The 11285-nt window shown below is 32.6% G+C and overlaps 2 protein-coding genes across 2 annotated transcripts; one reads left to right on the top strand and one right to left on the bottom strand.

Moving 5' to 3' along the window:
• The first annotated feature begins 2712 nt into the window (after nt 1–2712).
• Nucleotides 2713–5690, top strand: LOC111005096 (uncharacterized). The gene is made up of 5 exons (XM_022276482.2): nt 2713–3185; nt 3266–3339; nt 3890–4022; nt 4132–4413; nt 5227–5690. The coding sequence occupies exons 1-5, from the start codon at nt 3054–3056 to the stop codon at nt 5482–5484; spliced, it is 879 nt and encodes a 292-aa protein (XP_022132174.1). The 5' UTR covers nt 2713–3053; the 3' UTR covers nt 5485–5690.
• Nucleotides 5691–9778: 4088 nt separating this feature from the next.
• On the bottom strand, nt 9779–11120 carry LOC111004752 (uncharacterized). Its single transcript, XM_022275929.2, has one exon. The coding sequence runs from the start codon at nt 10947–10949 to the stop codon at nt 9987–9989; it is 963 nt and encodes a 320-aa protein (XP_022131621.2). The 5' UTR covers nt 10950–11120; the 3' UTR covers nt 9779–9986.
• Nucleotides 11121–11285: the final 165 nt, after the last annotated feature.

The following is an 11285-nucleotide window of genomic DNA, read 5'->3' as shown; positions in this document are numbered from 1 at the left end:
TTTGAATGGCATATTCATTGGGGCTTCTCAATCCACGTGCAATGGATTAATCAATACGTTTCTTACACATTTTTTAAAAAACTTTTTTACCTACTCTTAAAATTATTAAACTTCCTATCCCATTGCTATTTAAAGTTAGAAGTTCATCATTGAAGCCAAAATAATAGAAAGGAAAACAAACAGATTATTCAATTATTTAAAACTAAACATTAATTATGCAATAAATTTGTATTCAATAGCTACTATTGAGTTCTGATGCTGACTTGTTTGCATATTATATGGTGGGCCTCTTTTGTTATTAAATTTTAAAATAAAATCCAATGAGCCAAAAAGAGAATATAAAATTACCATTAAAAAAAGAATCACCACTTGAATTTCAATACAACTTCCTCTGCCTTCTTTTTAAATGATTTTTCTTTTACAATTTAATATGTTTTCAAATTAGTGGCTGGATTGTGAAGACATTTTTTTTTTTTTTATTGAAGTTGGGAGATTCCAAACCTCTAATTATTAAGAAATTTATCACTTTTAATCAATTGAGCCACTGATCCCCTTTCATTATGAATATACATGTAAGGTATATAAACTAGAAAAATCGTGTTTAATCTAATTTGTTGAGAAAAATAAATGGTAGAGTTATTATTATTTTAGTAAAAAGAAATAACGAATAAAAGAAAGAAAAAGTAATGATGGGAGGGAAATCAGTTCACGTGAAACTTTATAGCGAAGAAGAATCACTTACCTCACATGCCCCTTCTTTCACAATTCTTATTTCTTTCTACAATTTTTAATTCATTATTTTTGTAAATAAGCATTTATTTTTCTCTGGAAAGCAATTTCTCACCAAGGGAATAAAAATTAAATAAAAAAAATAGGAGAGAGAGAGAGAGAGAGTTGTTTAGTACAATTACAATATATCATTTGGGGCTACCCCTCATAAAGTCACAAGTTTGGTTGGCAGCTTTGACTTTCTAGTTCCTTTTATTTTATTTTTCATATATTTTTATTGGCAATATATAAAAATAAGTGCTCCTCTATTAGTGTTAGGTGTAAATTACCTAAAACTCAGCATATAAATTTTTATCTATTTTCAAATTCTCTATGGTTTAGATTTTAAAAAGTAAGAATAAGAAGTGAAGCGATCGTTTTTTTTTTTTTTTTAACTGAATAGCTTTTTCATTTGGAAAATTCCTTTTTGGAAGACACCGAGGAAAAAAAATAAAAAGAAAAGAAAAGAAACAACACATAAATGAATACCGAATATCAGATATTCCTAATTTTCCAAGCGAAGCAAAATGGATGCATTTCATTCACATCGCTTTCCAACACAAACTAAGAAAAGAAAAGAATTTTAATTTTTGTTTTTACATGATACAAGAAAAAAGGGAGAAAAACAAGGAAATTTTGTTTTATTGTAATCATAAAGCTTATTTATTTTAATTTTATATATATATTTTTAAAGCCACCACTGGTATTTGGAAAGAATTTCAAAATTTAAAATTAAAAAGCTCTCTCTGCCTCACTGTTAGAGGCCAGAGGAGAGGGGGATATCAAATAATAATATAAAACAAAAAGGGGTTAATTTACGACTATAGTTCTCAAAGCTTTTAGTCTACGTTTAATACGTTTGTAAATTTTAAAAAAATATTTTAATACATTTTAAAATTTAAAATTTTATATTTAGTATATTTTTGGGTTTAGAAAATGTCTAAAAATTTCAATCGATAGTCATCAATCTATTTAACATTAACATGTTTAAAATCTATAGATGTACGAGGGAACAAATTAAAAGAATTTTAGAATTTTTGCAGACACAATATATTTTTTTAAAAATAGATATATATCTAATGGATAGATATGTTTGTTAAAAAATGTCAAATAAAGTCAACGACCTATTTAAACACGGAATTAAAAGTTAAATAATTTAATAAACACTCCTATAACTACGGGACAAACTAGACATAAAATTGGAAGTTAGCAATATATTAAAAGCTCAAGAATTTATTAGATACAATTTTAAAAGTTTAATAACCAAGATTTCAATCTCCATTTGATAACCATTATGTTTTTTTTAAAATTAAGTTTGTAAGCATTATTTTCATCCTTGTATTTCTTTTTCATCAACCATGGTTTTAAATATTCATCGACAAAATATGAAAAATATCAACAAAATGTCACTAATATATACATAATATTAAGATTAATTATTTTAAACTAATTTAGAAATAGAAAAGTGTTTATTCGTTCATTTAAAATATTTTTACAATTTTAAAAATTTTTCTAACTTTTACAGAAATATTCATCGATATCGATATTTTATTGATATTTTTATAGATATTTTAATGAAATTGAGACCTTAACATTTACATCCCGATTGTTTCAGAAACATTTTAAAAACGTTTTTCAAAAATCAAGCTAGATTTTGAAAACTAAAAGTGTTTTAAAAAACTTGTTTATCGATAAAAAAATCAAATCCTCAACCCCAATCTGATGTATTTTTGATTTTAACTAAGAAAAGAAAAAGAAAATAGAATAATTATAAAACAGGGAATTATCTGCAAAAAGGAGGTAACAGTCATTTTGGTGGCACGTGCGGGCCATTGGAATTTACGTTTCACATTATAAATGGAAATGGCGCTTCAAAATTCAAATATCTTAAAGAAAGAGAGAGAAGAAGAGAAAGAAAGAGTAGAAAGTGCTGCAAAATACTCATCTCACTTGTAATCCACTCTCCCTCCCAACGGCACCAAAGAAAAAATATATTAAAAAAAAAAGAAAAGGAAACTTCCAGATCCCGAGGGCATTTCGGTCATTTTCATTGGTTCCACGGCATATTTGCACTGTATCCCTCCTGCTTGCTTACTTCTTCTTCCTCCTCCAAGGTTCAGAGTAAAGAAGAAGCCATTAACAAACACCAAATCCAAAATCTCAGAGTGCGTTGCAAGCGAGCCGATCAAACTCCATAACTTCATTCTGTTCTTCCAATTTCCCTTTCGTTTTTCGCTTTTTCTTCTCTTTGGCTTCTCTGCAAATCCCAATTCCTCCCTTCTCCGATGGACAGAACCACTCCTGTTCGGAAGCCCCACACCTCCACCGCAGATCTCCTCACTTGGCCTGAAGTTCCGGCCGCCGATTCCCCCGCCCTTCCCTCTTCTGCTACTCGCTCCGCTCCCAGGTCCCATCAGGTAACGCTACATCTTTTCCTGTCCACCATTTTTGCCTTTCTTCTTTCTTCTACTTATTCTCTTTCTTTTCTTCTCTGTAGCCCTCCGATGGGATCAGTAAGGTGGTGTTTGGAGGCCAGGTCACGGATGAGGAGGTTGAGACCTTGAACAAAAGGTGAGATGAGATCTACTTCCGCTTCTCTTCTTCCCAATCTTTACTATTTTATTCCTTTTGCTTTTCTTCTCTTCTGGACAATTTGTGTTTGCGTTTCGTTTCCTTAGCTGCTAACGAATTCTGGTGGTTGGAAATGGAAGCTATTGTTTCCTTCTTGACATTGAGAGCGCTATTTTGTTCTCTCTCGCTCTCTGCAATTTTTCGTTCTTCTGAGTTTTGTAGCGGTACTTAACTCTCTATATATTTCTTTCTTTCTTCTGCCTTTGTTTTGCATTCAATTTTATGCCACCGATCTACTTGTTTGGTTTATGAATTTGTTAGGTAAATCAATTTTCTCTTCTCTATTTCTTTATCCTTCCCCTAGATGTTTCGTAGTAATATTCTTTTATCTCAAATGACTGATGATTGGATCTCAAATTTTTGTATTCAATTCTGGTTTTCAAGGCATTTTAACAACCCTATGATCGAGCTTTTTCCCTTCTCGCGTCACTTTATTTTAACATGTGATTTGAATTAAAATTATCAAACTGTTTAAATTTGCGCACTCCAGGAAACCCTGTTCTGGGTATAAAATGAAGGAGATGACTGGCAGTGGCATTTTTGTTGCCAACGAAGGAGATGATGAGCTAGAATCTGGAAGCGCCAACCCTGCCCAGAATAAAACAGGAATACGTATGTACCAGGTATCCATCGAAGATCATTAATTACAGTTTATTTCTAACTTGTGGCTGTGAGCAAATTTGTGTTTGGTCAAGCCATTTCTAACACTCTTGATGGCTCGATCATCTGCAGCAAGCCATGGCTGGAATTAGTCATATTTCATTCGGTGAAGAAGGAAGTGTTTCTCCTAAAAAGCCCACTACTGTACCCGAGGTTGCGAAGCAGCGTGAGTTGAGTGGGAACTTAGAGAGCGACTCTGATGCAAAGTTGAAGAAGCAGCTCTCCGATGCTAAATGCAAGGAGCTCAGTGGGCATGACATATTCGCAGCTCCTCCTGAAATTCTACCCCGACCAACAACTGCACGCACTTTGGATTTAAAAGGAAGCATCGAGATAGGGGAGCCTGCTCATAATGTAAGTACTCCATTCAAATTTTGAAATCGAGTAATTTTTAGGATGGAATTCTATTTTGAGAAGACACTCCTGAGAAACAAGCACGCACACCCACATCCGACACTCACCCATTTTGCTTAGAAATCACATTCTTTGGTGTGAGGTTCCCTGCCATGCCATAGCCTGCTTCGGCCTGTTTGTTCGTCGCCCGTCAGGCAGCATGAATAAAAGGGTGGATAGAGCTAGAAATTTTCTTCAAAGAGCAAAATTTTACATTCTAGCTTTTTATACAGGTTCTACTCTAACACTTTATGAGACAAAAAGGGTGGAAGAATACTGAATCTTAAGCATTTTATATGTACTTTTTGAATTTACCTCAATTTTTAAGAGGGGGCAACTTGCTTCATCCCTGAGGGTGGTGCATCAACAACTTTATCTAATTCCCCCGTTGTTTGCATCATATTTCCCTGATGGTGCCAGAAGCTCACAATGATGAAATCCTAGGATTCCAGTTGGTTAAAATACGTGCAATTCGATCATCACCAATTGTGCACCATGTGGGGTTTACTTTTTCTGAATGATTAAGCATGTCCCCATTAGTAGGCTGATATGGCTTTGGTCAGTCGGTAGTTGTTTGCTAGCTTTTATGTTTAGTTAGTGTTTAGTTTACTTTTCTTTGAAGTTTTTTCTCAGTAATAGGGCGATGATGTAACATCACTAGTTTTCATTCACCCCCCTTTGTTAAATTCTACTTTGGCTGCTTTCCTAGATCCATGGGAAACTTCCAATTAATCTAATTATCTCTCTGTTCTTGCACATGGGAAACCAAACCAGAGAAATGCCATCCCCGGAGAAGAACCTTCCGTAAAGACAGCAAAGAAGATTTATGACAAGAAATTTTCAGAGCTATCAGGGAATGACATCTTCAAAGGCGACGTTCCTCCATCGTCTGCAGAGAAACCGTTGAGCGTGGCAAAATTGCGAGAGATGAGTGGCAGCGACATATTTGCAGATGGGAAGGTAGAGACGCGAGACTACTTGGGCGGGGTACGCAAGCCCCCGGGCGGGGAGAGCAGCATTGCCTTGGTTTAATTTATCTAGGTTCTAACAAAACTCATATACTTTCACTTGGTGGGGGAGAAGATGGGGATATGGTACTATGCAAATTGAAAATTGTCATCGGTTTGGGTAATTATGTTTTAGGTTTAACAACTATGGAGTCTACTAATTGGGTTGTGAGTCCATAATGTTTCTGTACTTGATTGTGTGGTCTGTGTAGTGCAGTTATCTTTGTTGTCTCTGCCTATTTTACTTCACTTTTCGGGTTTTCATTTATTTATCATTATATTATTGATTAATTCATTCAGTTATGATACTGAAATCTGAAACCATTTGCTCTCTGCAATTTTTTTTAACGTAACAGAGCCCATTCGATATATATATATTATGGTGTTGAGATATATTTTTATGATTTTTTTTTCTTTTTTGGGCCATCCTTTGAAAAATTTCTTGTGAACCAGTTTACCAAAATGTAAATGTGGAAAGAAATTTGATGGGACCTTTAAAATTTTGCTTAGAATTCACTAGTTTTTTTCTTTTTTAATAAAGGATTTAGTTCTAGAAGATTGTGATTTTTCTTCAAGGGTTGGAGTTTCAAATCCTCGTGTTTTCTATTTTTTGTACTAAAAAATAGATGAGAAGAGAAAAAAAGAATGAGAAAAATAGTGTAGGAGGGTAAAGATTGATTGAACATATCTTTTATATATATATATATATACCTTTTGTTTTTGTACTTTTCTTGCTCGTCGTAGTAAATCATTTCAAATTCCGCTTTGTCTTTGAAACCAAATTGTTTCTAAATAATTTTAATTAAAATTTCTTATTTGGATGTTGAAAAAAATTGAAAAGAAGTATATCTTTGACTATTATGTCCTTGTAATTTTGTAATATTATATTAATAATCGTATAATATTTTCATATGAAATATAATCATTTAATAGAATCAACTTAATAAATTAAAACTTTTAAGTAAATTTTTAAAAAAAAGCAAAAAATATTTGTAAATATTTATATTGAAATATATATTTTTAAATCTAAACGAAAATAATCAATATGTTTATAACTAAAAAAAACTTAAACCATTAACCCACTTTCCCTCGTATTTTTCATTTATTTTTCTTTTGAACTATTGTGCTCATACTTCCTTATTTAAAAAAAAAAAACGAACATAACAAATGTCATACTAAAAATGAAACACAATAACATGCACAAAGAATTACAAAACAATACTTCAACTAATATACATGTATGTATGGAGATAGTTTAAAAGAATGAAAGAGAAATTTTAAATGTATCAAACTACCTATCTCTTTGCAAATCCATTTTATTTGGAATTTAAATTCTTTTGACCATGACTAGTGTTATAAAATTGAAATAAAAAGAAAATAAAACTGATCGAGACCATCAGGCAAAATAGGTAATCTATTTGGATTTTGGTTGAATGGTGATCCAAAAAGACGTAAGTAGAAAGACAAAAGAGAAAAAAAAAATTGTAGTATGCTTGACAATTTGCATAGAAAAATATTCAGAAAATAATTATATGGGTGTAGCGTGGAGTGATGTGAATAAATTAAAAAAAATAGAAAATCTATTTTTTCTCCTAAAAATAGAGTAAATTTGGATCTTCTTATGTTTTAATTTCAAATCATTCCAAATCCGACCTATTTGGAACGGAAATTTTTTTTTTGACAAAAATTTGATTTTAAATCACTTGTAACTTCAAATTCCTTCCCATTCTTTTCGCACCAAACAAGGAGAATGATTTAAAAATCAATATGATTTGTAATTCCTTACCAATCAAGGATTCGAAACAGGGTAAATTTTGGTAGTTAAATTAAGGGAAAATAAACTTTGTCCCTCAATTTTGAGTCTAAATTTTATTTGTTCTCTAGATTTCAAAATTACACTTTTAACCTTGAGTTTTCGAGTTTAGTAATTAAATCAAAGGAAAAATAAACTACTTTTTTGTCCCTCAATTTTAGTCAATATTTCGTTAGAGATTTTTTTCTTATTTTTTTCATCCATGTTGAAATATTATAAAAATAAATATTTTTATGACATAAGAATATAAATAATATAAATTCATATTAAATGGACATTTCGTTAATAATTATGTTATGTCAAGGACTCAAGTGAGTATTAGTAATAATTCAAAAATAAAAAAGTTAATATTTTGAAACTAGGAAACAAATAGAAACTAAATTTCAAATTCGAAGATAAACCTTTAATATTTTGAGAATGTAAGGACTAAATGAAATCTATATTCATAAATTAGGACTAAAATCATATTTTACTCTTAACTTAAATGTAATTAAATAACTAAGGACAAAATTAAATAAATTTACATTAAGTGATGGTTTTTTTTTTTTTTGCATTCACATTAACTGATGATCTGTCTAGTATGCTTTAGTTATTTTATTATTATTTTGAAAAAAAAAATGATGATTATATTGGAAATATGAAGTGAGAGAAAAATGTAGGAGCTGGACAATGGTGATTGAGAGTAAAAATTAAAGCCAAATTAGAAGGAATAATCATTATCAGTCGTCGTAATAGAAGTGGGCATAATAATTCATGCCTCATTATTACCTCCAAAAGTGTTTCCAAAAGTATTTTTTTCCCTAAGTATATCACAACAAAAAATATTGACCTGTCAATTAAATGAATAATTGCATAGATAAATACTATACATTGATTTAAATAAGATATAAAATAATTTGTGCTAAGTTGTAGTATATCTCTTCTTTAACTTATTTCAATTATGACTAAATTTATTTGTAAAAACAACATGTAATACTATATATATAATATAAAGTAAGAACTATTTTATTTTCTAAAAAAAAAAAGTCGAGATTCACGTCTACCTGTAATAAGAGAGTTGTCGTGCATTAATTGTCTATGATATTCTCTCATGAGATCATATCGCGCTCGAAAGATCACGTGAGTATTAATTGTCCTCAATATATTCTTTTTGGATTACACCGTACTTTGGATATCATCGAGCGAGAAAAGTGGAGTGGTGGGATGTGGATAAAACACCTAAAAAATCCCATTTTCAAGCTTTCATTGCTTCTAAAATAATGATGCTTTGCTCAAACTTCATCAGATCCATGCGTGTGACACATGAGAGTAGCCTTCCGACCCACTAATAATACAAAAAAGTATTTTCATTAATGTTAAGCTGTCAAATCTATATAATTATTAGTATGAATATTTATGTTTAGTAAAAATATAACCGAAGTCCTTATTTATTTATTTTGAAAAGTTTCTTAAAGAAGCCAAAAGTTATGATTACGAGTATTTATATTTACATTTTTGATATTTAATAATGACATTTCTCTCTGCGTTGTAGTCATCATAATTTACAAGTCATAACCCATTCTCTTTTTTCTTTTTCTTTTGAGCACCCATTTTCTTTTATTAAAAGAAGATGAATTATACAGATGAACCGAACGGTTCAATTTTCATTCCTACAATTACAAAGTGAGCCGATTTTTACCATATCTTTATGAGATTGAACTTTAGACGTCGACAATTTATTTATTTTCTAAAATCCGAATCCATAACTATTTAATTTTTTACCCTTATCAAAATTACTTATATATGTCCTAAGGATCGGATTCGACATACATCAATAGTTTTCTATATTAAATTTAATTTTCTATATTAAATTTACTTGAAAGTTCGAACACAAGATCTTAAGATATATGGTACTACAAGATCTCATACTTCCAACCAAACTTTATATAATTGTTGCAAATTTTTTTATGTTTGTATGGCCATCATCTACTCATTCCAACAAAAAAATTATATGTAAAAAAAGCCACTAATATAAATGAAAAGCAAACTTCAAATAAATCAATCGGTGAAATTGACAGTTGAATAAATATTTCAAAATACCCTAATCTGAATTAAAAAAAAAAAAGAATCTTAGTGTCAACCTAATCAAGACCTTTGTTTAATTGAATCCGTCTAATCTGAATCGATTGTTTTGTTTTTTTTTTAAACAATTCTTTCAACAAAAACTTAAATAAAAGGTAAAAATTATAACACCGTTCGGTATAATTGAGTGAAATTAAAAGTTTACGATCAAAATTGACACCATAAAAACCAAATTTTCTTATTAAAAAAGGTTATGAATTTTGGAGTTACACTGAAAGAATATGGTTTGTTTACTGGAAGGTAGATCTAGATTCCACAGTGCCAAATACCAATTTCCACGGAAAAAAAAAACCAAAATTAAATTTCCCAAATTTATGATACTGTCAGAGCTCAGATTGTTGAAGCTTTCAAGTTAATGGGGTTCCAATTTTAACACCCAACAAAATTTCACAAAACAAAATCACATTTCAAAAATTCACTGTACATATGTTCATAGTTCTGATACAAAGTTTGAAGAAGAATAACAACAAAAAACAGAAGGAAAAAAAACCCAAATCAGATCATGAAAAGTCTGATCTGGGTTTCCCACATCTCGGAGGAATTTTCACAAAAAACAACAGAATTTATGATTTATTAGTTGTTGTTCTTCTTCTTCACCATCTCTTCCAACTTCGACTTCTAATCAAGGGGTCATCAGATTCATTGGATTTATTGGATCCACTCACAACCCACGTCTCCTTAGCAATATCCGCTGAAAGTCTGTAGAAATCAGCATCATAATCCATCACCACCAAGCTTTCATTCTTCGGATTCACCTCCTCTTTCTCCATTAACAACTTCAAGCTAATTTTCGATTGCTGCTCTTCCTCTGCTTTTGCTTTTGGGTTCCGTTGGAGGCACCCCATTGACGGCGCCGACCTGCAACGCATCAGTAACAGAGCATTTGGGGGAGGGCCAGAGGACGGCTCTGCCTCCGCCGCTGAAACGCCGCCGTTTCTGGGTCTGGTTTCTTCTTCTTCTTCCTGTAAAACCATGAACCATTTCGAGAACATGGTTCTCGAAGCTTCGGCGGGTTCTTCTTCGGATTCGGATTCGGGTTCGGATTCGGATTCGTCCTCTGTTGTGACGTCGGATTCGGGGATGCCTCTGAAGCAGCGGAAATCGAAGCGGAAGCCGCGTAAACACGAGAGAAAATTGACGATTTCTCTCTTGAAGCCGAGGGGATTTTGATTTCGATTTCTCGAATTGGGTATTTTCTTCTTCTTGTGAATTCTCTCGATTTCTTCCATCACGGATTGCCAGTTTTTGGTGGCGTGTGGCCGGATTTTGATCTGGCCGGCGCACGTGACTTTTGGGGACGTGGGCTCCGACCCCATCTCCTTGGCACCCCACAGCAGAGGACTCGCATGGGCCGGCGCCGCCGCAACGGCGGGCGGTTTCTTGGGGTGGTGGTGGCGGCGGGTGAGGGCGGAGTCGGCCGGAGCTCTGGCCGGACTGCAGGCGGGTTTGGGGAGGAGGGTGAGACGGGCACGTGCCGGAAAACAGACGAGAAGATCGGCCGGCGGAGCAGTGGGCTTGGCAATGGCTTTGGGATCTCTTCTTTTCATGGATCTCATTTTGTTCACAGTTGAAAAATGAATTGCAGAATTGGAATTGAATGGTGAAATTTGGGTTTAAGGGCTGAGGAATTTGGGAGTGGGTTTTAAAAGGAAAGTGGAGAAAAAGAGACAGCTTGGCTCTCACTTTTTTAGCCTTTAGTTTATGGGTTTTGCATTTGGTTTCTCTTTATTTAATTTGTTAAGCACTCTCTTTACTCTTTAATCTTTATCCCCTTTTTTTTTTTTTTATCTTTCTCTAATGGGGTGATAGTCATACAATGCGGTTGCTTTCTTTCCCTCATTCAACACTTTTTCCTTTAAACTGGACTAAGACAGGCATTTTGAAACTATGCA

Source organism: Momordica charantia (assembly GCF_013281855.1).
Source record: "Momordica charantia cultivar OHB3-1 chromosome 8 unlocalized genomic scaffold, Mcharantia_2.0 BLBB01000008.1, whole genome shotgun sequence".
Classification (NCBI taxonomy): Eukaryota; Viridiplantae; Streptophyta; class Magnoliopsida; order Cucurbitales; family Cucurbitaceae; genus Momordica; species Momordica charantia.
The sequence above is the reverse complement of the archived record's forward strand: the minus strand, read 5'-3'. Positions and strand labels throughout refer to the sequence as shown.

Coding starts and splice junctions, on each gene's coding strand:
- LOC111005096 (XM_022276482.2), top strand. CDS start 3,054: ATGGACAGAACCACTCCTGTTCGGAAGCCCCACACCTCCACCGCAGAT. Junction 3,186..3,265: donor CCGCTCCCAGGTCCCATCAG/GTAACGCTACAT, acceptor TCTTCTCTGTAG/CCCTCCGATGGGATCAGTAA. Junction 3,340..3,889: donor GTTGAGACCTTGAACAAAAG/GTGAGATGAGAT, acceptor TGCGCACTCCAG/GAAACCCTGTTCTGGGTATA.
- LOC111004752 (XM_022275929.2), bottom strand. CDS start 10,949: ATGAGATCCATGAAAAGAAGAGATCCCAAAGCCATTGCCAAGCCCACT.